Source organism: Bombus vosnesenskii, unplaced genomic scaffold (assembly GCF_011952255.1).
Source record: "Bombus vosnesenskii isolate JDL3184/JDL3185 unplaced genomic scaffold, Bvos_JDL3184-5_v1.1 scf7180000013265, whole genome shotgun sequence".
Classification (NCBI taxonomy): Eukaryota; Metazoa; Arthropoda; class Insecta; order Hymenoptera; family Apidae; genus Bombus; species Bombus vosnesenskii.
This window is the reverse complement of record NW_022882925.1, coordinates 5103740-5130571: the sequence shown is the minus strand read 5'-3', so window position 1 is coordinate 5130571 and position 26832 is coordinate 5103740. Positions and strand designations below refer to the sequence as shown.

The following is a 26832-nucleotide window of genomic DNA, read 5'->3' as shown; positions in this document are numbered from 1 at the left end:
TCGAGCACTGAATTACGATTCGAGTCAAGGTAACAAACGCTCTACGCTCTTCGAAAACATGTTAATAGCAACTTTTATAATCTTCGCTATATAGCGAGTCTCAAGGACAATTATCTGTACTTAGTATTCTTCCATTTTGAATAATTAGGCTCGACAATATTGGCCAGGGGCGCTGTAAAACTTCCTTCCCAAATAAGCAATCGAGGTTTACTCGGTGGTTGAAAAATGAATGATGTATTGAGACATTCTTGGATTTATTATATCTCGCCGTGATAAGAATTGTCGATTACGCTTCAATATTTATACAATGACTACAAAAAGTATTTGCTCAACATTATATATATTATAGCATTTGGATACTAATTAATTATTAATCAATAAATTAATAGTTTAAGAGTATACTTTCATACAATTACAAAAACTTAGTACTAAAACTCAATAGTGAAAATTAAATGTATAGAATTTCGTTGGAAAATGAGGGTGTGTGCAAATATTTTCTAGCCACTATATACAGAGGATCGCGAAACCTCTGAGAAAAATTTTGCTTTCAGAGGAAGATCCTCCTTCCTTTATCTGGTTAATCCTTTACTTGAATATACTTGAACTCGTCAGTTTGAAAATTTTTAAATCAATTTTGCTTTATTGAGTTTCAAAGCAGTATTATATCCAAGAACTCGAAAACTCTCACTTGCGTTATCAATCTTTTTTTAAATAATGTAATACAAATTTTGCTTGCAAGCGAGTAAATAACGAACAGAGGATAATAAAATACTTTACAAAATTATTTCCCGCATCAAAGCCGATCGAATTAAAATACGCGTTTCTTCCGCACCGTTTGTTAAATTAATTTCTTTCGTGAATTATAGAATAAAAATTCCCTCGAACGCTCTGACAATCTTCGCAGATAAAAGAGCTTCGCTATGAATACGACGATTATCGAAGCTTTCAAAACGTGCGTACATAGAACGCGAACACGCGTGTATTTCGATCGATCGTTTTTGATCCGAATGCGAATATCAATGGATCATTCATTTTCCACCAATGCAACGTCTATCCACTTGCAAACTCAAACACCACAAACGATGAATCGATGTTCGCTATAAATAAACGCGCGTAGCATTTTCGTCACCTTAATGCCAAAACTCGAAACGTTTAAAAGAGTCTTAAAAACGTTTTCTCTTTTCAATGATAATTTTCCACCGATTGATTTTCCAGTGACCGCACCATCCATGATACAACAATTGTTCAACGTTCTTCAATAACTTTCGTGCAATGTTTAGCTCGATTTTGCAAATTCTTCAAAAACGTAGTCCACGATCGTTCAAAGGTTCCGTAACGAGCGATATTCCGTTCAGTGAAATATTTCACTCCGTGATGAGAGACGATCGATAAAAGATTTTACACGGCCGATTTTCAAAAACCTTCGGAGCACCTTCGCTTCAAGTGAACTGTGACGACAGTCGAACGCACACTGAATTATTCGTCGTTGGATCGCGATTTATTAGCATCCACAAGGCGAAAAGTCGTCATAGTGAACCAAGCGATCGGCCATCGAGCACTGCTTACTTGAAAGTTGCTTGGAAATAGTAGGAACATGATCAAAATCTATTATACTAATTAGGTAAATATATGGGAAAAACATATAAGTGAAAAGTGGGGATTTTCGGACATTTGTGGGAAATGTAAAGGTGCAAAAGAACACAGAACGCGCATGAAATGAAAAAATATATAAAATATACAGAGTATAGTGTTTTATCTAATATTTAATAGGTAACACAATTTTATATATAGTATCTATCTTTTCGAGCATGTTCATAAAGATATGAATTTGCATAAATATCAGCGGTCTATTTATGACAAGTGAATATTTTTAAGATATCCAAAAATAGAGATACGAAATAAAGATAACAAGGGCACGTGTTTAACGCCTAAGTTAAATAAAAAAGTAGCAGTGGTAATACGGAACTAATTTACTCTAATACAATGACGAAGCAATACAAATGAAAGGAGTCGGCGAAAAAGCAGAGGATCTCCAGATAAATAAATGATTACGTCGAAGCTATCAACAGCTCGAACAACTGACTAATCTTTCCCGATTAGCGAATAATCACTGAAACACGCGCTTTTACTATGCCTCGATAACAAGTGTAACATACTTATCAAACAACTTTGTTAAAATGATGCATAAATCCAAACTTATGACGCAAGAAATAAAAGCACTTTTATGTAATCACAGGAAAATTCGATAGATAGATCGATAATATACAATAAAACTAGATCCATGTGATAAGGAATTACGCAAAAGCACCACCGTCACGTATATAAACGACAATCAAAATCGAAACACACGAAACCACTTTTATGATCAGCTCATTCACTTTTGGAAATATCAAACACCTTCAAACGAGGAACACGTGATTTAAATCACTATTAAAAGAAATGCAATTAAACGAAGTTACGCAAAAAGCTCGTTCACTTTTAGAACTAGCCAACGTGGTTAAAACAAGCATATTAAAATGAAGAATAGATAATTCAAATTTCTTGTACGATAATCTAAATGATCCCACTTTACAGTCAACTAAATGACCAAATTACACGCTCATTTACTTTCGAAAATGTCAAGCACGTTTAAAATACCCGCATCAAAGCGAAGAAAATATTATTTAAGCTACTTTCACAATAAATTAAATGACCTCCACTTTACAATAACACCTCCGATTCCTTTGCAACCGACTAAATAATAAAAGTTTCACGACAACTTGTTCACTTTTGGAAATATCGAACTGGAGCGAAAGAAATCCACAAGGAAACGTAATGATAGAGAAACTGTAGAAAAAGTAGGTTGCGAGGGGCAGAGAGGAGACAGTGCTAACGCAGAACTCGATCGTGCTAACATCCTTCGCGTACTGAGACGCGGGAACAATTAACCACGGGCCACGATACCTGACTCATGTGGGCGATCCACGTGGATGGATCATCCTCTTACTATCGTGCGCCAGCTCTGCTCGAGGAAACACAAAGAGTGGGACGACGGGATGGATATCGCAATTTATACGCTCGTCTAAAATTGGAAGAGTCCTCGTCCCTGCGTTTGACCACAGTTGTTAACGGTAACTTTGTTGAATCAGCTAACTCAACTGCGGCTAATGTCATCGTTGTCTGCTCTTTAATAGATTCTTAAGGTCTCTACCGGCCAGAGACGCAATAACAATCCAATGTAGATACTTGCCTATTTCTGGAAAATGATTTAATTAGAATATCGTAAATAAGAAAACTACGTAAAAGTTTATTTAAACCCCCTCCCCATTTTTCTTCTGGATTATTGCAGTGATCCATTAAGGGCCGAACTTGTATTAACATAACATCTCACCTACAGTTCTGTTTAATTAATATAGGCTGTTAGATTCTGTTTCTTAATATTATGGATACGATAGGGAATTCATCGCTATTTGAGTCTCTCAGAAGCCACGTTAACTCCAAAAATGAAAATAAAGGAAACTGATAATATTACGAGTAACATTCTTTTTAATTTTCTTTGAAATTTGCTGTAGTTTATACCATCTTTTGCGATAAACAATCTTACGGGAATAAATCATTTGTTCTTTTAAAAATTGAAGGTTAATCGTGAAATTGAGCAATTAACAAAACCTAGAATCGACAGAAGCTTGGCTTCTGAAAAGCTCATTTCTTCTTTCAGCTAGATTCTGATATTTTGTAAAGTTTAATTGATATATATATATATATCTTTTATGAACTTCGTAAGCTTTGTACTTTGACAAAGCAGCACATAAGTACGTTATCTGCATTTTTCAATAATGGTACGTTTACGTAACTTTACACATTATTTCACTGCTTGTTATGTAATGGGCTATAGGAAAAATCCTTTCTCTTGGCCTAGGAACACTCACAGCGAAAATTCCATTACTATAGAATGCCTGAGCACGTCCAACGAAGTCCATAACCATATTTTTTTCAGTGAAAATATTTTAATCTTCTGTGATCTGTATAAACTTCTAGAAACTTTTTAATGGGTGGATGTGCTAATTACTTCATAAACTATTCCAGTTTTAAATCTTCCATTTATGTTAATATAACACAGAAAATAATCTGTACAAGTTGTCAAAAGGTAATATATATAACAAGAAAATGAAATAAAATAACCTTATAACTGTTTTCGATAATTATCAGACGTTATAGAATGTTTTTTTCATCTGAAAAGTTTTTTTATCCCACAATTCTTGAGTTTCTGAAATGATTGACTAAATTACAATGTAATTTCAACCTTGACCTTTGTACAAAAATTTACTTCGCATTTATGATGCATATCCCTATGTGAAATCATCTCTTCATTTATTTATGATTATATAACAGATTTTGCGCAGCGTATGGTGTAGAAGTCAATGTCATTTCAAGCTGGATGCTCTCCAAAGAAAATTCCAAGATTTCGTGGCTTTGAATATACTGTGCAGGTGCCGATGAAGTAGATTTTCGAGACATTCAATAACATAATGAGATAGAGTTATTTAAATCACTTAAGCTCCAACATCTTCAAATTAAATCTTGAATTTATCTTATTTCCATCAACAAGGAAGTATTATGTAAAAACTAGTAAAATGAACGATAAAGTTACTTGCAGAAATATAGTTATGTACACATGCTACACAATTATGATAATCATTATGTAACAGCGAATATTAACGTTAATTAAATTTCCCCTTTGTTACGTACAAGTTATATTCTCATAGAAAGTTATGGTCATAGAGCTATTAATGTATACAATATATTTCGCTATTTATCACACCGCTAATAACGAGTTAAATATGTAATCTGTTTTCAAATGTAGATCGCTTCAAAGTCTATTCATAACCAAATTTGTCGAATTACAATTCTTAGCTTGACTCAAATTGACTCAAGTGTCTTGACCTAAATAAACCGACCTTATCCTATTCTAATATACTGTTTAATGTGTTCTTCTGATGTTCATATACCATGAAGTATGTATTAGATTTTTCTGTTTCCTATTGTACCGTCACTTGTCTTCTGCAAGGACAGATCTATAGGCGTTGTTGGTGATACGAAAGCAATTGTTCAAGGAAGATTTGATAGGACGATCCAATAAGAGTGGGCGACTCAATAGACTCGCCCTATTTACTCCTCAACACTAATGGAAAGTGAGAAGAGTAACGGAAAAAGAGAAATACATAGAATAAAGCGGCATTAGCTTCCTAGAACAGAGAGCAGACAATATTAAATTATCTTCGTCGCCGTGTCCTAACAACGACCAACGTTTTCGATGTTAATTAGGGACCTCTGTAACAGAATTAATTAATTTTAATTCTGGACTTTGGATCTAATTAAATTTAAATTGTAAAATATTGATGTTAAAAAAGGAAAATGCTTAGAAACTTGTATAAATAAATAGACATATTTTCTTAGTGCGTTCAGATAATTTTAAATTTTTCAGAGATTCTCAGAATACAAACCCGGATAATGTTTAATTTTTCATTCATAGCATGAACGTATTATGTATTATGGAAAATGACTAGTGAGGAAACTTCTCGAAATTGTAGGCTGCTACATTCTTCTCAAGTTCGTGCTTTATCAATAAAGAGGAAGAAAAATATATGGACAGATACCCACTTGAGAACGAAGTTTCATCTTATCGAAGAACTATCTGCAAGCTTTTACATATTTACTTGATCGACCCAAAAAATGCTTCCAGAATTTTCTGTCCCATTAACAATGGGTTTCAACTTCAACGAGTCATTCTCGCGAGTCTTCTTTGTTCGTAATACGCTACGTCACTGACACGTTTTCATAAATCAGTGTCTATAACCATTCGAACGGTAAATCAGTATCGTAGATCTAAACAAACATTTTCTTTTCAATGCAAACATATTTATAAATTATTCATTTACCAAGATATAATTATAACTTTTTTACTTTGTTTCATCCCCTATCATCAATCCATGAAAAAAATATTTAATATTTTCAACAAAGAGACATGGCGAAAAAATATTTAATATCCTCAGAATTTCTCTTTTCAATATTCTGTATATTCAATACTTCACGTTTTTCGCATTCGTCATTCTACACTATGTACTCTGGATTTCATTAATGGATTATAAGAGATTCATATCCATTTACAAACTATTATAGATTAGCTTTAAATGTATCAGCATATAGTGTTCGCTAAAATAAGTAAAATATGTGTCGACTGGCTCTAATTCCAGCAATTATTATACACAGTGGTTCGTATAACAACAACAAAGTATATCTCTCTTCTAGTTAAAGATAGAGGAAGTCGAACGAATTAGAAAAATCTGTGTTTTCATAAATTCAAATCATATTATGATGCACTCAAAAAATGTAGATGCAATCCTTTTAAGTAGAAACGCATTTTTCTTCTACTTATACGACTATCCAGAACATTCTAAGTAAGAAAATATCAGAATTTGTATCTAAAAACCCTTGGTTTAAAAGATTGCATCTATCATTTCCTCCTTAAAGAATCCCTAGAGAATCCTACATCATCCTCTTTAAGAACTACCTATTATTGATAAACTTTTTCCTCGTTGGTTGTTTATCGAATATAGGATCTCTCGGCGATTTTTCAGGGAGGTAAAGGAAATTAACGGCGAGACGGAAAGAACGTAACAAGATCACAATGAATCTCTGAAAATTCGAGGCGAAACTCGGTCACGTTAGCGATACTTCGTATCTTTCGCCTGATCGCCGTTTCAAATGCATAAATATAAATAAGTAGGACAGAGAGGATTTTCAGATAACAACAGATGAAACAAGACTGTACGTCGCGCATACTACGGCGTTCCGTGGCAAATTCGTGCCAAGTCCTCGCTATACTCTTGCATTTTTCACGGTTCTGTGAATCGACTGAGTACACAAAATTCTGAAGATCGTCCCATGATATATGCATCCCGAATTATTTCCCTACGAAACGTCGAGACATTAATTTGCGTCAATGAAACACAACTACGACAATATTCGTATAAATTGTCCAGTAACATGATTTACAATGACTTACGAAAGTATTCGACAATCTTAGAATCTTTTTATGTATACATTATACAAATCAATTTGAAATCTCATTAACATTGTAACGAGATACGACCATCGTCATTAAATTGGTAAAATTGGAAACGAGTCTGAAAACACATATATAAATTGCAAAATATTCAATGAAAGCGTATTTCGCAAAGATCACCAAAACATTTGAGCGGTCAATTACATACTCATTATAGTAATAAGCCACAATATTTACTGCGAGTCTATAACACTAACTGTCTGTTTAAGATTAATATTCATACTAATTTTTCACTAAGTGTATCTGAGTGTCTTGTAACTGCCATATATATTTTCCGATTGGTTTCAGACATTATTATGGTCACGATATTCGTGTCTCACTATGGTGTTAATGAAGTTTTGAGAAATTTCATATATTGCATATAATATATTCAAGTGTATAATATCTTCGTGAGCCACTACATCTCAGACAATATACAGTAATTATTCAATTAAGTCCAATAGTTCACTAAAATATATTTGATTCAGAGATAACAACAGTTATAATCTAAATTAAAAGAGTGATAGTATCGGAATTATAAGTATCTTACAATTAGTTTAAATGGTTCAGAAACAATCATTATAGAAGACCTGAAAGTGTTTTTGGTTACAAATAATCATTATCGACGGTCAGAATATTTGTTGGTTACTGATTAACCAATATCAGTGTCGAAAATGGTTTATGGTTGTCTACTTATCGGTTTATGGTGTGTAATTGTAGAAATAAAATTAAATTCATTTATTATGCACCGTTTAATATTTCACTGAAAATTCAACGCATTAAGTTGATTAAAAAAATATAAATTATGTATACAAACTAACCTAGATACGTCTCCCTCCAATTAAACGACTTCCGTCATCATTTTACGCATAAACACATTTTGTTGAGATAGTATACTATCGTATCCTATTATGCCATTACTAAAATGTTGTAAAATTTTGCTCCAAACAATATGTACGTCGTATTTTACAAGTGTTTAAAAATTTCTAACTAATATATAATAATATAATGCTAATGAAAAATTAGTTATTTCGGTTACATTGTCGCGCAATGATGTCGACTGCGCATGCGCATAATATTACTTCACGTGTTTAAAACTAGCTACGAAAATTATTATTTACCCAACTTGAATCCGACTCGAATGTCAACCACATTCGTGGATCTGGCAGCCACGCGTTCATATTGTTGAATGACGCGTTAAGTTTAAATTAAAAAACATTTAACACCAACGACAGACTTGTTGACACCAGATAATGTTCACGACGACGCCACACTCTTTCGCGTAATGAAAGTGTCGTTCCCGACACAGAAGGATTACATTCAGTTATGTTTACATGAGAAAGCGAGCTAATCCGATCCACAACTGCCAAGAGGAAACCTAATCTTCCTATTGGAAAATAAATAGACGTTTGCAATAAGACTTCGATTTCGCGACAACGATTTTGTTCTTCCGTGAATATACAACACAATGCCCATTGTACTCCCTCTTCACTATGTTTCCGATGATTAACCCGTGGGGTTCGTGTTTTTCAAATGGAATTTGAAGTGCATATTTGATTTTATAAATATATATGTATATGAAAGCTACAGGAGAAGAACACGATCTTTTGATTCTTAATTTTATGATTAAAGAATAATATATATGTTAATATAACATAATGAAATATAGGAACCTGTTAGGTCTAAAAATGTATACTTCTTGAAAATACATAGTTCATAAGTTGGCAAACTTTTATGAAAACCAAAGATATAATTATTAAAACGAGCAATATTTTAATATTATATTGAACAATATTTCTAAAACTTAAATTAAAATTTAAATTTTAAAATTGCTTTCGCGTAAAAGATAAAGGAAATAAGATCGTACTTCTTCTCCTGTTAATAAAGCTTTAAAAAGCCCATATTTATATAATATTTTTTGTTTCATTACAGCCATAGAATATATATATTGATGAAGTTTGGTTGTTGAACTCTGGGATACCCTGTATATGATTTAATCCTGCGGTTTCTATTATTATTATTATTATTAATTTATATTCTTTTATTTTCTATTCCAATTTATATTATTAATTTATAATCTATTATATTATTAAAATATAGATAATTTTTGAATATTTAATTTTAGTATACAATATAATTTTACTAGCTTCTGTGTATTTCTTGCGTTTCGTAAATAAAATTTCAAATTTCTATTACACGGGGAAAATACCTGAAAAGATACAAACGCGAAGAAAAAACGAGAACAGCAGAGTTAATTAATAAATATTAATGCACGGTTTATACGTGTTAGTGTAAATATATGATTCATAGTACAGTAATGCAATAAAAATCGATGGAATCTGATAGTCTTCCATAACGAAACTAAATAGACCAACTAAGAACGTATGAAACAATGATCCCATATAATGATACGGATACAATTGATCTATATGGATTAAGTGTGAATGATATGATATTTTTGTTCCGTGTGAATATCGATCACCGTACATTTTTAAAGATTATACAAGGAATGTTGAAATATAATATGTATAAGTGAGTTTAAGTTCCTATACATTGTTAATATTGTTTAAGAAATAAAACTGCCAAGGAATTACAACCTTATCAAATCTCTGTCTACTAGCTTAAATGATTAGCTATCAGTAACCTTTTTCATGTTATTACGACTTCTGTAACGTTCATCCAAACGCTTGGAATTTATCTTCAATTAAAAAAATTTTCGTTCCGAGACTAAACAACATTTTATTTAATTAATTCCTTTTCGGAAAATTTAGCGTTCCTAAAGAACTGCACATCGCTAATAAAAATGCAAATAAAAACAACTTGAAATCATCGTACACCGATCGTACTATACAGCATCATAACTATGAGCATTTATGAGAAATTTAATGTATATAATATGCAAAATAGAATATTAAATTTTATTTTGTTATTCTTATAAAATATGAAACTGCATAAATATCTGTAATCATTAATAATTTCGCGTAGTAAAGCAATTGTACATAGAAGACTATACAACAGAGTATAATAACATGAATCATTGAATTAAGACTACAATAATAACATGAAACGCTACGCTAGGTATGCTACTATAGTAATTACGCTACGCTTATTAGTACTAATGGTATCAACAATCAGACAATGATCTTAGTTTATTGATCAGACTCACCAATTAAACAAAAGATTGATTCTCCCGGATATCCGTTGTCATGTATGATAAAATCGCAGTTGCTCAACCTAGGAGCAATCGTATAAAAGATCGATCATTTTAAACATATCGATAAAAATTGAACTTGAAATCAAAGAATTAATTCCACAAAAAAGATTCATATTCGTTCTAAGTACCAATACATAAACGTAAGAATTGCTGTACATGCATCCAAAACAGTAATATAAAAAAAGAAAGAGATAATCCTGTCTTCGAATCTTTATATTCCAATCTTACTCTCGTTTTAACAAAGAAAAACACTCTTAGTTAAATGACTTTTAAAAATAACTTTTGCATAAAGCTTGAAGACAAATTATACGTATTAATGAAATTTTAGTTAGTTTTAGAAAATAAATTGAGCTACAACTTTTGAAATGTTTTAATGTTAGGAAAATTGGCGATTAAGTCGAGAACGATCCAAAAGACGAAGTACACTTAAATTCCAAGAATATATACAAAGTACAGGTTGTTGTAAACGCACATCAAATAGAAAAGATAGAATGATTTGTTTTTTGTAGCTTTCTAACACGTTTCGATTTCTTCGAAGCGATCTCGAACTGTACGAGAGTAATGAAAAGCATTTTTATCGAGAGGATTCTAACCTCACCTGAGAGAGTACGATAACTTCCAAGGTAGCCGAATCCTACTACTGGACAACGTGGACCGCACCGTCGTCAATTACAAACGACGTTATATATCAAATTGTTGTTCACATTGCGTCTATTAAACGACTCTAGGAAATCGTTCAATCACACGGTAAAATCATGAACTGGAAAATGTTACTCCGCTGTCTTTCATTCGATGTACGTAGCGTCATCCACCAGGCGGCGCTCCGAATGTCGAACAGCTGATTTCTCATGCACGTGCGCCATGGCCATGTTAAGGCTATAGTTATATTATAGTATCGTTCTCGCAAACGAAACATCTGAAAATTAAAATGTATATTCTCATAAGTAGACTGCGGATTTTTAAGCAAATTCATATTTTTATAAACATAAATTAAAAAGTGATCTAAAAGTAACCTAATCTAAGCAAAGATTTATTTCACTTGTTGAATATTATAACGCGTACTGTAGCTTGGATGTTTCATATATTTTTGCATTTCATGTGAATTCTGTATATCTTTACATCTTCAAATTTCAGTAAGAATACATAATTAATTCTTTTGATATATAAAGAATACGAATCCACTGCCCAAAGTAATTTCATTTAACAACTTATTACGAAACCGTAGTTGCGTTAACGCAGCATTTCATTTGTAATTTCTTTTTAGATTTACATTAATGAATTCCATCAAATGTACATTGCTATTATGAAAATGAAAAAATTCGAAAGAAAAAAAAAATGAAAATCTGGAAGAATTTCTCCAATATTTTTTTCGTTATTATCTTTTTCCTATTCAGATCCTACAAGTTTATGAAGTTCAAGGAAATTAAAGTCAAAATCATATGTTCTGTCTTTCTTCCCTAATCACCACTCCTCGTCCAATACCTCTACTATAGTTCTATGCTCCTGTTGTCATTAGAACAAACATACTAAAAGCAAATTGAAATATAAAATAGACACAAAGATAGCAGTACCATTTTTGTCCTTATTCTATAATCCTAGCTCCTTGTCAATGACTTCCACTATCATTTTATGTTCTTGTTAAAATTGTACTAAATAAAAGGATTAGAAACAAATCCAATTATAAAATGAAGTTAGTAACTTATAATATTCTTTCGTATACAGAAAACTCTATACTTATTCTGTGATCCTGTTAGAAGAGGATGGTCTTGACCAAAAATATACGGAAAGATTGACGGAATTAGAGAATTAATAATACATATGTAAATATGCATTATGACTTGTCTTGTAAGTTTTGTTGCCACTTGTGACCGAGAATTCTGTCTTGTATCATGACCGGTACTATTCCTACCATTTTTTGAAACCCTTTCGTGAAGCGAAATTTCAATGATATACAATGATTTGATGATGTGCAAAAATTTCTCGCCAGATGGATTTCTCACTTTATATTCAAAAAACGATATCTAAAAGTAAATGATCTATTGTATTTTAGGTCAGGTTTTGATCCGATTCGCAGTCAGAATCAATATATCGTATTTACATATCTTCAATATAAAATTCAAAATTTATGAATAAAGGATATAATAAATATCTATTATTTTTCCTCTAAGCGCCTATTTTATCTTGAAGTATTATATATAAATTAATTTATTAAAATACTATGGCAATGTATATACATTTTAGTTATTTATTAGTTTTAATGATAGCAAAGAAAGAAATTCCTCTCTGATGATTAAGTAACAATTAATAAGTAGAAATTTTATATTTTATATTATCAATTTAATTTCAATTTCGATATTAATTTAATGTATGTACATATAATATACAGGGTGGTTGGTAACTGGTGGTACAAGCGGAAAGGGAGTGATTTTACGCGAAAACATAAGTCGGAAATATAGAATAAAAACTTTCTTTTTAATTTTTTTTTCTTTTTTAAATTTTTCCATCGAGACAACGATCTATAGTGAGATCCGTTATAACGTACCGCACGTGTACCGAGCGAAAATTCAAAGTCGATTTTCTCGAAAACAAAGCCTCAAACGAAAAATTTTTATTCTATATTTTCGACTTCTTTTTTCGCGTAGAATCATCCCCTTTCCGCTTGTACCACCAGTTACCAACCACCCTGTATATATATATATATTTTTTTTTTATAATTATTTCATCTTTATATATGTATATTGTATTTTGCAAGATTTATAGATAACATCTTGACAAATGCAATTTGAAATTTCGTAGATATATCTTTTTACGGTTCATATTAGGTTAGATTTTTGTCAGATTAGGTTAAGTTATTGTATTATCCACGTGGACTGCTTCTTGACAATTAACATGTCAGAACTACTACCATTGCCACAAAAAAAATATTACAGACAACGTGCACACTCCAATCCCATAGCGGATCACTGCTTAGAATAGTATGTAATTATTTTCCATAAAAAATATAAAATTACTTAAAAAGATTGGTCTATTTATAAACATTTTTCATTCTTTTCTTGAATACAATTTCAGTCCTATCAAACCGGATTTAATGAATTGGGGTTCATTATATCCGTTTTATTTTGTAACTAATGAAGGAGAGTCCAAAGAACAGAATCTTTCACAGAAATGTGTTGAGTTTGTAGATATTGGTTGTGGCTATGGAGGACTATTAGGTATAAAATTATTTTAATTTTATATTACATTGTTTCTTAACGTATTAACAGAATATTTTCTGCAATAGTTACATTGTCATTAATGTTTCCTGAAAATTTAATTCTTGGAATGGAGATTAGAGTAAAAGTGTCTGACTATGTTATGGATCGTATAGCTGCATTAAGATCACAAAATCCAGGACAATACCAAAACATTGCATGTCTGAGGACTAATGCAATGAAGTATCTACCAAATTACTTTCACAAAGGCCAGGTATAATAAGGTATAGTCATATATTTAAACTTATAATTCTGTACTTTTATAAATATTAATTTTTATTTTTGTAGTTGAAGAAGATGTTTTTCTTATATCCAGATCCACATTTTAAAAAGTCCAAGCATAAATGGAGGATTATAAATAAGACACTTTTGGCAGAATATGCTTATGTGTTAACTGAAGGAGTAATGTATTTTCTAAAATATTACTTAAATGTTTCTATATTCTTTTTACATAAATAAGTAACTATGAATATCATTTAAAGGCCATTGTATATACAGTGACGGATGTTAAAGACTTACATGAATGGATAGTGAAACATTTCCGTGAACATCCATTGTTTGACGATGTTTCTAAAGAAGAATTGGTAAGTTTTTGCTACTTATTTCTTAAAAGATTAAGTCAGCCATTATCTTACAAATTTTTTTTATAAAGGATAAAGATCCTATTGTTGAAAAATTGTATGAAAGCACAGAAGAAGGTCAAAAGGTAACAAGAAATAAAGGAGATAAATTTTTGGCTGTATTTAAACGCATTCCAGATCCATTTGAGAACAAAATTAGTTGATGCCAAATACTTTATGTACTTGTATATAAATGGAGATATTTTTTTTGTAATCATTATACAAAAGATACCCTAAATCCAGTCCTCAAATATTGGTAGTCCGCATCGTTATTATCTTCATCATTAGATTCATCATGTCCTAAAAAAGGATCATTTAAATAAATGTTACTTTAGTTTTAAAAAAGATTAATAAAAAATTTATCTTTAAAAATCGAAATTGATAGATTACTATCTTCTTCTAACTCATTTTCCAAATCAGTTCTTTTTTGTTTGGGTAACATTTTAAGATAGTTACGATGCCGTATATCTTCATTGGGAATCAAATGCGTAGTTTTCAAGGAAAATTCATCGTGTATTATAGAAAATAACATCTAATAAAAAAAAGAAACTAAGTTATTTTTCGATAGAAAATTAACATGATACATAAAAATTATTTCTTTTTACTTGCTCTAGTAATGAATCAATAAACGTTAATGGCGGTGATATATATGACCTCCGTATTAATCTCTTTCGCTCCGAAATATCCATCATAAATTGGGTATAATACAAATTTCTGTCAGGAATTAGACTGTCAACTGTTTTTTTAAATCTTTTACTATTGACAATATCCCTAAAAATTAACTCTAATAGTTTACCAATTTCGATAATAATTACATTATTAATTATTTATAAAAATGAAATGCAGAAAAGCAACATTTACCATAGTAAGCCTTCTAAAATAAATTTCACTATACAAAGCTCTTTCTCGTCTATAACATTGCATTTTTTACTATCATCAAAATAAATTACATTTGCTGGAGAAGCTTTTAATTCGTTTAATAAACTGACTTTTGTAGATTCATCTTCTACAGTACATACACTACAACGTAAACTCAATGTTTTGTAGTATACATCAGGTTTATTGAGTATTTTTATCCACGGTTTCTATGTAAAATCAACTTATAACATAATTGGTTTATTGCAAAATATTACTTATTTACTTACTGGGACATAAGTGCCTTTTTCTGTAATGGTAAATTGTCCTGCTAATTCTTGACTTAGAATAGCATGTTTGATAATGCTTCTTTGATATATTCGCCTTTTACTAGCGTTAAAAAATATACAAGGTATATGAACATCGATTCGACAAGGATATCCTTTAGTGTAGATTTTTATTCTAAAACTCTGCACTGCCTTTGGATGCAGTATACCCTTCCGAGGAAATATGTCGATGTACAGTATCTCTGGTATGTCTTGACTAGAGACATTTAACATTTTAAAGGAATATGATAGAAGATTTTAAAACATTAAAATTTTTTAAGAGTACCATATCCACTCGTAAGCGAGTGCATCGAAATCTAAATTGTTATAAACTAAAAGCATTCTGACAATAACATTATGCATAGGTAGAAACCACACATCGATGCAGTCAATACTGAAATATGCAGGAAATAGTGAAGTTTTACAAGCACAATAAGATGGTATAGTTCTCGCATAACTGGCTAATCTAAAATCAAAAGTTGACTCTCCTTCCATTGTCAATTCTTCTGTTTTATCACCCATAGTTATTGGAACTATTACCTAAAAGGTATAATATTAATTTCTTAATTTTCTAATTATTAAATTTATAATACCTTATATCTACCAAACATTCTTGGTTGGAACTTCAAAAGAAGAGGTATAGCTGTTCCAGTCTTTATAACACCACATTGTGTTAAACATGAAAATACTTCATAATGATAATCTTTATTCACTTTGCAGATGTTATTAATATCTATCGAATACGGTAAATCATTATTTGTAATATTGTATATCCAATTTACCTAGAATTTCATTATACTAATGATTTTTATGTTGATACAAAGTACTATATCTTATGAACACTATTGTAATATATATTATAAATGACATTATACCCTATACATTATCCCTTTGTTTCCAAAATAAGTTCGTCCGAAATTTACGGATGCAGTGCTTAAGAAATTATCTTGTGACTGAGACTCGGCTAAACAATTAATGACTACGTTTAACATAACATAACGATCATGTCCAATATCTAATTCCCAACATATTGCCGTTTTCCCGATTAACGTATAATGTATCTTCATACCAATCACAGTTTCTTCTTTTGGCTGTAAAATATCAATTAATATTACTCTTTTATATACATTCAATTTAGTAATGCACCTTGTATAAATAGCTAGTTGACATAAAAAAAGTCGTACACGTAGTGTTTTAGATCTCATGTTTACTGTACAAAGATTTGTATGTATACAGTCAGTTTCCGTATGCTGAAGCAAATAACCAAATTTCTTTATAACAGGTTTACAAGAACAGTTTTTGATTCTTTTTAAAGCCAGTGTAATAGGAAATGATGAAGGATTTATCATAATCCATTCTATCAATATTACTCCTTTATTGCATTGGAACATTGGAAAAAGATCAATATTTATGGATTTTCTTTCTTTTGGTAATATGTTTTCCAAGATTTTGTTTAATCTAAAAAAGAACTAATAATCATGTAATACATAATATCGATTATATAACACAAATAGAAAAGAAATATACCTATTTACATGCAGTCTCTTCCATAAAAATTGTTTGCTTATATGAATTGTACAATGCTGATTATATCCAAAAGCACATATATTCTGCACCTAATGCAGATATTGCATATATAAACATTATTTTATAAATCCGAATTCTAATGGTCAAATGAATTATAATTTTACTTTTAACGTAGGCAAAATACACATGCAGTATACATTGCAAATCCACACTGGTTTTTGTCTAGCTATTAATGCATCTGATCGAAAATTAACTCTTATCAAATATCGAATTGCAAATTCATAATATACTGCTGTATGTGGAGTGATAGAAACTGTAATCCTTTTATGTGATCCTGAGAAAATCGTTTCTGATGCTGGATGTAATTTAACATCTTCCTCAATATTTCCAAGTGGCCAATTACGATGTGTACAAATTAATTTATAATAAATATCTACTAAACTAGAATTAATAAGATCAAAATGTAATGTCTTGGTATTGTTATATTCTAATTCTTTGAAATATAATTCGTTCGGAGTTGCCTAAAGAAATGAATAAAAGAGAAATCTTTAATTTTTACTTCATATTAAGTAATAAAGTCATGTTGCATAAATTTTACCTTTAATGACCCAATTTTGCTACTTCCACGAACACATAGAATTACACTATATTTTGACCCAATAGGTACTCCCTTTTTTACAATATTTAAAATACATTGTACCTCAAAATCATAGTCTATATTTGGTTCATCTGGAGAAAAGGAACATTCTTGATATAAAGTATCATTTGCATCGATTTCTCCGCTTATGTACTGTATATTAAGTTCAGGTGGCAACTGGTAAAATTGATACCTATAGATAAATAACTAAATGTTAAAGTATATTTTATAGATTTTGTTTAGGAGAGAAATTAGCTTACTTTATTGTATGACGCGTTACATTTCGCATTGCAAGTTGTAGAAACTGTTGACAACCTAGCATAACTGGTGGAAAACTTAAAACATTATTATTGTCAAAAACAACATTTGCATTCTCTGCATATCCTTTAAAATCTATGTAATATTCATTTTTCATATTCCCATTAAAGTATACTGTCCATCTTTCTATATAAATCTGTTCATCTTGGGGTTTAGGTGTCATTTCAACTACAATTATTTCATAATCCCTGCAATTAAATAATTCAGCTATTAGCAAAGTTATCAGCAAAGTTGAATTCACAAATGGATTTACAGATTGTATATCATACTGATAAATTACACCAAGCATTGGTTTTACAAGAAAATGACTTGCTGATGGTGAAACAAATTGAAACATGAGAGGTAAATGTCCAAATCTTTTAATCAGGAAAGTGGTATAAACTGGATATGATGGCATACATGGTGGCATTATTACAGTTTGAGGTATTTCATACTGTGGAATCCATCCATTCGATATGACAGGAAAGGAGTGACCTAAGATATATTTTAATTTTTAAATATTTCATTGTCCATCTTCATGTAAATTCATCCAAAATATTTATCATGACTGGCTCTATCATAACTTTTGCACAACATAGTATTATACCTATCACTGTCACAGATGTAACAAATGGGAAAGTAGAGTGCTTTTTATGTTCCAAAAGAACAGAACAAATGATCTTTCTTCCATAAAGATTACTTTTTGTATTAGGATTAAATGTAAGTTCAAATAAAGCAGACTGATGTGCACAAACTAACATCTCAGAAGGTGTTATATTAAAAATTTCATCTGTATCTACAATACAACAAATGAATTAAAAAGATATTTAACACAATGAACTATATATAAATTACCTTTCTCCCAGGTAATTAATAAATTGGAATGATTATGATTTGTGAGACATATTGAATGAGGTATTGTCTGAATAAGATTTTCTACATCCACATCAGTTTGTCCAAGATTGAAATAATGCTTTGATAAAGATATTGGAGGAATATCTCCTAATGTATCAGTACCATCTCCCATATATCCCTTGAAACCACCTTTACTTTTCAAAGGATAGGTAATAACATCAGAATCTGTCTTAAAAGATAATGCACTACACGAGCCATATAATTCTATAATAATTGGTTCCTATATTTTAAATAAATTTTTCAATAAAAAGTAATTCTCAGAAATAATTCTAAAAAATAATTCTTCATAAAAATTACATATTATCAATGGTTTCATTTAAATTTACTTGATATAAAATTAGAGCAACCAAGTAATAAGTGTATCTTCCCTCCCTTGTCGATGTAAACGTAATTGTAATATATTTACGAGAACAAGGATTAATAATGCCGTATTTTGCGTCTATCTGGAAAGGCTTACATTTTTCATCTATATTGAACATAAAGGTCGCAGCAACTTTAGAATTATTTGTTAATCTAATTCGCCTTTTAACTTCTGGTTTCTGTATTGTGCAATTCATAAAGATCTTCGTTGTTGAACAAGTTACTTCAGGGCCTGCTCAAATATATAAACGGAAGTTATAATATAGAAATGAAATATGTATATAAAAACAGACAAAGAACCGTAAGATAAGATAAAATTTCATAATACATTACAAAATGCATATTTTAAGGTAAATACCGATACTACATCCATAAGTAATAATTTTCGTACATTCCATACTAGTATCTATAATTACGAAATAATCAACATTTTTAGAAAATGCAACAAGTGGCTGATAACGTATCTCGCATATATATTTTTCATCGGAGGCTAGAGTCCAAGTATAAGAACGTAAATGAAATACATGATCTAAAGGATTCGTAATCGGATCTCTTTGGACTTGATATACTTGTTCCTTCTGTAATGAATAAATTAAGTAAAAATAGTCAGTATGTAGAAAATTTCATAAAGATATAAAGAAGAATAAAATGAATAACTTATAATAATTATTTACAAAGCAATCCACTTCATCGATTTCAATGACCTTGAAATATATGCTGTCAAGGTGAATGTATTGAATAATTTTTATTATTGGGTTGTTCAAAAAATGTCTTGCATTTTTATTATAAATTTCTATAAAATAATGAAATGTTGGAGCAAATATGATTCTTAATTGGATACTAAAGAGGACTAAGGAGAAACATTTAAATTCGTTAATAAAACAGGTTTCTTTTTTCAGTGAGATAATGTTGAACCTCATATATCCAAGAAGTTTTAAATTTTAGTTGTATTCACTTGTATTTATCCCACGCATCGAATATTCGTGTTTCGTTATTATTTATTTGGATCTTTACAAAACTTATTCGGAAAGTTCAGGCACGAAATTAAATACTTTAAATGCTTGTAGAGATTATTTGAAGGAATTGTCCGACAAAGACGAAAAAATTAAGAAAAGTCTCGTAAAATCATAAGTATTAGTATAGTAGTAAGTAATTTTAATTAAATCTTAACCTTTGTTACGAATTTTTCGAATAACATAATATATGTACATATAAGTATAGGTTAAGTTTGGATTAAATTATAGATCTCAAATTTATTCTAAACCTTAAAAATATTATGTATAATATTAGAAACATTTTCGTCTGCATAAGTCAGAAAATACAGTCAAACGACAGTTATACATATGCATAGATAAAGTTATTTGAGATATTGACCTTGACAAGCCATCCAAAGATCATCGAAATTTATAAGAGATAGATAGACTACCTTATAATTATCATTTATAATTACAGATTATAGCATTATCACAGATTATAATAACTATAACACTATAATAACAACACTAACTATAACTTTGAATATTTTATACATTTTTTGCACATTAAATGTATTTTGTGCATTTATGCAACTTTAAATTTCGCATACATGTATGAAAATTCGCAATCTATTAATTATTAAACTACAAATATTTATGCAAATTCAAATTTTTATTTTATTCATTATTTTATAAACTAAAAAAATGGAATAAAAGTAAGGATGTTTTATTTATTAAATATTATAACAGGTATTTTACTTTGAATACTTTACATATTTTTGCATACTAAACGTATTCTGTGCATTTATGCAGCTTCAAATTTCACATAATTGCCTAAAAGTCTGCTTAATAATTAGATACCAAACATACTTACGTAAGATTCATTCCATATCTCTATCGTCTTTATTGCCGTTTTACCAATTTCCACGTCTCCATAATCAAGTTTAATTATTTTCATTTTATTCTTATTTTACAATAATCGTTATCTACCGTGAAGAATCCTCAAAAATTTATTCCTCTCAGTTGCAAACACAAAAATGATATTTGCCCAACGATGCATATATTTTCATTTGAAATGTATCAGATCGAGATTGTCAATCTCGATCGCGATCTCGAACTCGGATCTCATGATTTCTCTCGAATGCACAGGAACACATTCGTTTTGTTTTGATATGGGAATGACGTATCCGTGAGGACAGTAAATCCAAACGATTTTGTGGAAAACATTTAACGATAATTCTTGGAATTCCTTATTTCATATAGATATTCCTTTAAGGATTTAGATATACACATCACCGACTGGTAATAGTGACGTTACCCATATTCTTTATGGCTTTTTGACAGTACCTGTAAAAAATGGCTCGTCGGAGTGTCTTAAGTTTTCTATGCTTATTATATTTCGCAAACAATTGTATGGATTATAGTTTGTGTACGTTTTATAATAATTATTACGAAGAATGTAAGTCTTTTTGAAACAATAATATCATCCTTTTTTAACTTTTTGATATTATTGGTAAGGATATTTAACGTGTGATTTCTTCTTCTAGATGGATTGGAGTCGGAGAAGTTGTGTCATATACTTGGTAAAGTGTCAACTATAGACATTAAAGTCGGTGCGGCGATTGTACGGCCGAAGTACATGCTGGACCGATGGAATGTTCGTGCTAATGTTCATTGTAAATTTAAATTTATTACGGCCAAAGGTTATGGATTATTTGGAGTCATTCAAAAAATGTCTTTCAGAAAAAACGGAACACAGTGTCTGGATTATGTACAAGTAAGTAATAATTTGTTATTGCTTTAGATAAAATCATAAATAATTTTTTAATCTGTTTTAGTTTAAAAGAAAAGATTTTCATAAGACCGAGAAGTTTTGTGGTTTAGTTGATCGCAGTAATATGAAGTATGCAATTCATGAGTCAGAAGATCGTACTGAATCACAATCATTATCAGAGATTTATGCTGAATATGATCCAAGCAATCATAAATCTAATGCAGAATTAGAAACTGAAATATTTATATCAAAAGAGAAGTTAGAAGAAGGAGAGTTTCTTGCTATTCGCATTGCTTATACAACATTCGGAAGTAAGTTAGGTTGATTTTAAAATTTTATAATTATAAATTATACTTTTCATGTAACATTTAATATCATAGATTGCAGTAATGTGGGCTACAAGAGATACAAACTAATTGGTCATGATACCTGTCTGCTAAATGAATACTTTTGCGATGGCGTTTACAATTGTATACCAGGTATTTGTTCTGATGAGGATAATTGTAATAATGAAATTACTAGCTCTGGTACTGGTACAAATGTAACAATAGGTGCAGTGAGTTCCCTGATTTTATGCTTTATCATATTCATTGTGTGTTTATGGATATGTAAAAGGTCACAAAAATTATGTTGGTCTATTGATTGCGCTGATTCAAACGTGTGTTCGAGACCAGAACCATTATCACGTGATACAGAGGGATCTGTAAATCCATCAGTTCCCTCAGCACCGATGTTAGAAGTCGCAGTTCCTTCATCGGTTGCTGATAAAGATTTACCACCTAGTTATGATTCCCTGTTTCCAGAACAAAGTAATCCTGCTAGATCATAATTGTAAATGCAAGTTATTATATGTAATTAATTTGTACTGACTTGTTATCTAATGTTTTAATTAGATATTATTGTACACAATGCAGTCTTCAGATATATGGTATGAATGAGTGCCTTTTTGAATGAAACAGATATAATCACATACAAGTGATCGATAAGAATACCGAATTTCTTTTTAGTATTTTATACCAACTATTTTGTCAATGTTGTATACACTAGCATTTATAATACTGAATATTTTTGTATTTTATATAACTTGTTCTACAAAACTATATTGAGATATAAGTACAAGATCCGTAATGTATAAAATATAAATAGCCACTATGTATGGTCAATTATTCAGCAACGAAAAGTACTATTTTAGAACAAAAACCTGTTCATAGTTTATAAGTCGCTTTTAATGTTGGAAAAATACAGTATTTAATAAATATAATATTTATACAAGATTGTCTTTCAATTATTATTAAAGTGTTCATTGGTTAATTAACACGTATTCAGTTACAAAATTATTCATTATGTTATTTCCATTTATACCCCAACATATTCCTGTAACCATAAACAAGCATTGATAGCGTTATCAATTTCTGCAGCTCCTGATGCTAAAGGATGATTATCGTTATAAACTAGCATCCTGTAATAAAAATTTAATAAAGATTTTATGGTGACCATAATTTTTAATTTGTACTTATAAAACTCTTACTTTGTTCTAACATCATTCGCTTTAAGACGTTGAAACCACAGTTTTCCTTGAGACGGGGGTACTCGTAAATCGCTCGAACCTATACATAACAAGGTTGGAGCTTTCACATTATTAACGTGAATAATCGGGGAACACTTAAACATCTTCACAAACATCTCAATTCGATCCGATTCCGACATTGGTGCACTTTCATCAAAGGCATAATCGATTTCGGCAGTACACCTAAAATTAGATGTATCATGAAAACAATAATTGAAATAAGAATTCTATATCATATCTAATCTTTGTATTATTATGTTATTTTGTTATTTTCATTGTACATTATTCTACAACTGATCTTACATAATTCTTTCTTCTTTACTCAGCGCATTGCGACTGCAATATAATTGTAATTCATGAAAAATGACTATGAACCTACGAAAAATCTTCAATAATACATTAATATTTTACCAGTCTGGAATATCTGATATAGTGAACATAGCAGCAATGTCGATTACAGGATTTCTTGCAACAACAGCTTTATATAAGTCCTACAAGAATAAATTGTTGCATATTACTGAATTTTATAATTTTTTTAAGTTTATGAATAGTTTATGAACTTACTGGATATTGACCACTTAAATGAGTAACTAAAAATCCTCCATGTGAACCACCAATAATTCCTAATTTGTTTGGATTTAACCATGAGTATTTTCGTAAAGCTTCTTCTGTAGCAGTCACACAGTCCTTTACATCGACATCTCCAACTTTTCCTTGAAGATATTCAACATTCTTTGATCCCATTCCGGTAGAACCACGATAGTTAACTTGTACCACAGCGAAACCTTAAATAAAAATAATTTTTTAGGGAAAGTTTAAAATCTTTATGAATAATTAAGACAGATTGTTGAATATAAATTACTGCAAACCAAAAGTTTACCTGATAAAACAAGCAAGAAATAATCAAGTATAAAAGAATTTGCATAGTTAGAATGAGGTCCACCATGTGGTATGATTATTAAAGGTACAGATTTGTCATTTCCTCTTTTTGGTCCAAAATAAATGAAGTTGAAGTGTTCTGTAAAATCGTTAAAAAACATTTAGTCTATATCTTTCAATCCTTGAAATGACAAATTACTTACTTATTTCTTCATCGTTATTGTAATCATATTCAGAAGGCTCATACATTAAATTTTCAGTGCCAGGAATTTTGTCGGGAATAGAAATTTTATTTCTTTTAATGCGACCATTACTAATTGTTTTTGAGTCAAATCTTCCTACTGTAAGCATAGATGGCTCTAAAAGAGATGTTTCCGAAAATGCAATAATATCATCTTTTACGTCCAAAATAGCAAGGCTGCTTTTATCATTTTGGATCTCAGTTATAGCTTTTGTTTCTGTAAATAATATTTTTGTTATTAATGATTTAAACAAAGGAAAGAATTAGTAAAACGTGAGACATAGTTTGAATTTTTACTTCTATTAATGATGTAAGAACGTGTATTATTCTGTTGTGCTGTACTCAAGAATATATACTGTGAATCAGTGCTCCAGCATTGGCGTGGTAAACGACCATACAAGCCATAAAACTTTTCAGCATTTTGAATAGGTATGCTCGAATTTACAATGTCTACAAGTATATCAGCCTAAAGAAAATACATTGATATAAATTTAAATAAAATGAACAGTAAACTAAGCATATTCCAATATACAAATACCTTTGAATTTTCAGAAGCAAATTCAAGATGCATAAGTCTGTGAGCATTATGATGTGGACCACCTGCTTCTCTTTCTAACCAGATAAGATATTTTTTATCAGGACTAAATCTTGGGCTATGGACAGCACATCCATCGCTTGAGAGCTTTTCTAAAAAATATATATACAATGTATATACATAGTTATATGACCTTAATTTATAAGCCAATGGAGTGACATGGGATATTTCTTACTGTACTCTCCATCTTTTAATAAAAATATCCAAGAGAGTCTATTAGTACAAGCAATAAGACCTAAATGTCTTGGCTCATGTTTCCATGCTACACCAACAACACCTTGACTATCTGCAGTCCATAGTACTTGAGCAGGTGAGAGATCATTTGGTATACCTGAGAGAGCTGAAATTGTGTCTGTTGTCGTATCAAGGACAGCAACAACTGGATGGTGTTTACCTACCAATTGTTCTCCCCAATGAGGCTTGTAAATATATTCATTACCCTATATCAAATGTTTTATTAATCAAAGTTTACTTTTACTTTATATGTATAATTAAAAAATGAAGCAATTTACCACTGTTACTTCATGCTCATCTTTTTTATTTTTATCCATACGTTTCTGCTTATAAAAGGGTTCAGATTCTGGTTGCTTTTTTTCAGCAATATATAATACTTTCTTTTTGTCTGGAGACCATTGAAAAGAAGAAAATTCAGCTAGAAACGGGAAGAACAAAAACTTTTAATTCTTGTTAGATGTTATATTACATACATATTGTGTAGTGAATGTATATAATTTTTGATTAATAACTACAATCTGTGTATACATCTCCATGCACATCCAAAGCATTTAAATCATAATTTTTCACAAGCCTCTGTTTATCCCAGATTTCAATAAACTGTTTTGTAGTATTCTCAATTGTAGCCTGCCTTAATATCGCTTTATATTGTTTATCCTCAGTGAAATCAGATAAAAGTCTACAATGAAAAGAAAGCTTTCTTTTAGATGTATATCTTAAAGATATAACTAATTATATTTTTATAACAAATATGTATCATACTCTGTTGTAGTATCAAAGGGGAAGCTTTGAGATTGTATTTGTAACTTTGAATTTAAAATGTGAGTTTGGCCAAATTTTTGATTTGTCTTTCTCTCTAAATTTCTTTGGGACCATGAGCTTAAAATCGATATTTCATTTTCACTTAGCTCAAAAATCTTTGCATCCGTTAAAGAAGGATTTCGTACTAATGTTTTGTACAAATTGACAATTTTTTTGGCCTACAAAATATTAAATATTTTATTAATTTTCCAAGGAAATTTTTTTGCAAACATTGATTTAATATTTTTAATTTTGAACTGTAACATACCTGACTTGTTGCCATTATTACAAACTTATCCACAAATTCTGTTTTAAATCTATTATCATATGTTATATAAAGACAGCCAAACGTTGATAAGATATCAGACATAGATAACATGTATAAACAATTAATTATGTATATAAAACATTAGCAAGTTAATGTTGCAAGATAATTACTACTAAGAAATGAACAATGTAACTGTGTTAAAATTAGAGTAAGATTATTTTATTAGTCTTTTAATGTTTTAAATTTATTATATTATAATGTATATAAAGAATATTAGTAATTATTGAATATTAAATATTGAATATAGAAGATATTAATGTTATTTCAATGTGATAGACGATGTAATATATATTTTGTTTTAATATATTAAAATATACATTTGTAATTAATTTTCAAAAATGAAATTTACTACG

At 30.1% G+C, this 26832-nt stretch overlaps 5 protein-coding genes across 11 annotated transcripts in view; 2 read left to right on the top strand and 3 right to left on the bottom strand.

The window, feature by feature from the left end:
* LOC117243400 (kinase D-interacting substrate of 220 kDa) overlaps positions 1 to 11104 on the bottom strand; it is a 44363-nt gene extending 33259 nt beyond the window's left edge. Inside the window, exons 1-2 of one of the 2 annotated variants that reach the window (XM_033510856.1) lie at positions 10897 to 11104; positions 10251 to 10318 (exon numbers count right to left, since the gene is read on the bottom strand). The gene's annotated coding sequence lies outside the window, so the exon portion shown is untranslated. Of the gene's footprint in view, positions 1 to 1129; positions 1284 to 10250; positions 10319 to 10896 lie in introns of those variants that run through there. The other variant, XM_033510854.1, reaches the window with a different exon arrangement.
* Positions 11105 to 13047: 1943 nt separating this feature from the next.
* Positions 13048 to 14383, top strand: LOC117242919 (tRNA (guanine-N(7)-)-methyltransferase). The gene is made up of 6 exons (XM_033509980.1): positions 13048 to 13273; positions 13368 to 13510; positions 13579 to 13763; positions 13838 to 13951; positions 14032 to 14133; positions 14202 to 14383. The coding sequence occupies exons 1-6, from the start codon at positions 13188 to 13190 to the stop codon at positions 14331 to 14333; spliced, it is 762 nt and encodes a 253-aa protein (XP_033365871.1). The 5' UTR covers positions 13048 to 13187; the 3' UTR covers positions 14334 to 14383.
* LOC117242871 (cilia- and flagella-associated protein 65-like) lies at positions 14267 to 21064 on the bottom strand. 4 transcript variants are annotated; one of them, XM_033509911.1, is made up of 19 exons: positions 19761 to 20702; positions 19445 to 19664; positions 19053 to 19318; positions 18667 to 18946; positions 18419 to 18607; positions 18102 to 18306; positions 17775 to 18020; positions 17476 to 17707; positions 17042 to 17398; positions 16878 to 16966; positions 16535 to 16808; positions 16226 to 16441; positions 15944 to 16132; positions 15637 to 15890; positions 15315 to 15567; positions 15031 to 15254; positions 14775 to 14940; positions 14560 to 14701; positions 14267 to 14469 (listed from the first exon to the last, which is right to left on the bottom strand). In XM_033509911.1, the coding sequence occupies exons 1-19, from the start codon at positions 20004 to 20006 to the stop codon at positions 14387 to 14389; spliced, it is 4131 nt and encodes a 1376-aa protein (XP_033365802.1). In that variant the 5' UTR covers positions 20007 to 20702; the 3' UTR covers positions 14267 to 14386. The 4 variants fall into 4 exon arrangements, with proteins under 4 accessions (XP_033365802.1, XP_033365826.1, XP_033365811.1 ...); XM_033509920.1 differs by lacking the exon at positions 19761 to 20702 and adding an exon at positions 20935 to 21064 and having other exon boundaries at positions 14387 to 14469; XM_033509929.1 differs by lacking the exon at positions 14267 to 14469 and having other exon boundaries at positions 14561 to 14701; positions 14779 to 14940; positions 19761 to 20703.
* A 95-nt stretch (positions 21065 to 21159) lies between these two features.
* On the top strand, positions 21160 to 23106 carry LOC117242909. 2 transcript variants are annotated; one of them, XM_033509971.1, is made up of 4 exons: positions 21160 to 21519; positions 21608 to 21837; positions 22016 to 22145; positions 22215 to 23106. In XM_033509971.1, exons 1-4 carry the CDS (start codon positions 21417 to 21419, stop codon positions 22661 to 22663), a joined length of 912 nt encoding a protein of 303 aa, XP_033365862.1. In that variant the 5' UTR covers positions 21160 to 21416; the 3' UTR covers positions 22664 to 23106. The 2 variants fall into 2 exon arrangements, with proteins under 2 accessions (XP_033365862.1, XP_033365851.1); XM_033509960.1 differs by having other exon boundaries at positions 21417 to 21519; positions 21899 to 22145.
* Positions 23039 to 26570, bottom strand: LOC117242890 (acylamino-acid-releasing enzyme-like). Of its 2 annotated transcripts, XM_033509949.1 has the most exons (14): positions 26420 to 26570; positions 26113 to 26330; positions 25866 to 26029; positions 25629 to 25768; positions 25292 to 25556; positions 25060 to 25208; positions 24819 to 24987; positions 24484 to 24738; positions 24282 to 24419; positions 23966 to 24186; positions 23813 to 23892; positions 23705 to 23737; positions 23363 to 23584; positions 23039 to 23293 (listed from the first exon to the last, which is right to left on the bottom strand). In XM_033509949.1, the coding sequence occupies exons 1-14, from the start codon at positions 26528 to 26530 to the stop codon at positions 23191 to 23193; spliced, it is 2268 nt and encodes a 755-aa protein (XP_033365840.1). In that variant the 5' UTR covers positions 26531 to 26570; the 3' UTR covers positions 23039 to 23190. The 2 variants fall into 2 exon arrangements, with proteins under 2 accessions (XP_033365840.1, XP_033365846.1); XM_033509955.1 differs by lacking the exon at positions 23705 to 23737.
* Between the last annotated feature and the right edge of the window lie 262 nt (positions 26571 to 26832).

Coding starts and splice junctions, on each gene's coding strand:
- LOC117242919 (XM_033509980.1), top strand. CDS start 13,188: ATGTCAGAACTACTACCATTGCCACAAAAAAAATATTACAGACAACGT. Junction 13,274..13,367: donor GCGGATCACTGCTTAGAATA/GTATGTAATTAT, acceptor ATACAATTTCAG/TCCTATCAAACCGGATTTAA. Junction 13,952..14,031: donor CTTATGTGTTAACTGAAGGA/GTAATGTATTTT, acceptor TATCATTTAAAG/GCCATTGTATATACAGTGAC.
- LOC117242871 (XM_033509911.1), bottom strand. CDS start 20,006: ATGAGGTTCAACATTATCTCACTGAAAAAAGAAACCTGTTTTATTAAC. Junction 19,665..19,760: donor TCGATGAAGTGGATTGCTTT/GTAAATAATTAT, acceptor TATTCATTACAG/AAGGAACAAGTATATCAAGT. Junction 17,399..17,475: donor GCAAAATTGGGTCATTAAAG/GTAAAATTTATG, acceptor TCATTTCTTTAG/GCAACTCCGAACGAATTATA.
- LOC117242909 (XM_033509960.1), top strand. CDS start 21,417: ATGGCTCGTCGGAGTGTCTTAAGTTTTCTATGCTTATTATATTTCGCA. Junction 21,520..21,607: donor TAATAATTATTACGAAGAAT/GTAAGTCTTTTT, acceptor TTCTTCTTCTAG/ATGGATTGGAGTCGGAGAAG. Junction 21,838..21,898: donor AGTGTCTGGATTATGTACAA/GTAAGTAATAAT, acceptor AATCTGTTTTAG/TTTAAAAGAAAAGATTTTCA.
- LOC117242890 (XM_033509949.1), bottom strand. CDS start 26,530: ATGTTATCTATGTCTGATATCTTATCAACGTTTGGCTGTCTTTATATA. Junction 25,557..25,628: donor ATGAGCATGAAGTAACAGTG/GTAAATTGCTTC, acceptor CATTTGATATAG/GGTAATGAATATATTTACAA. Junction 23,585..23,704: donor AGTAAAGAAGAAAGAATTAT/GTAAGATCAGTT, acceptor ATCTAATTTTAG/GTGTACTGCCGAAATCGATT.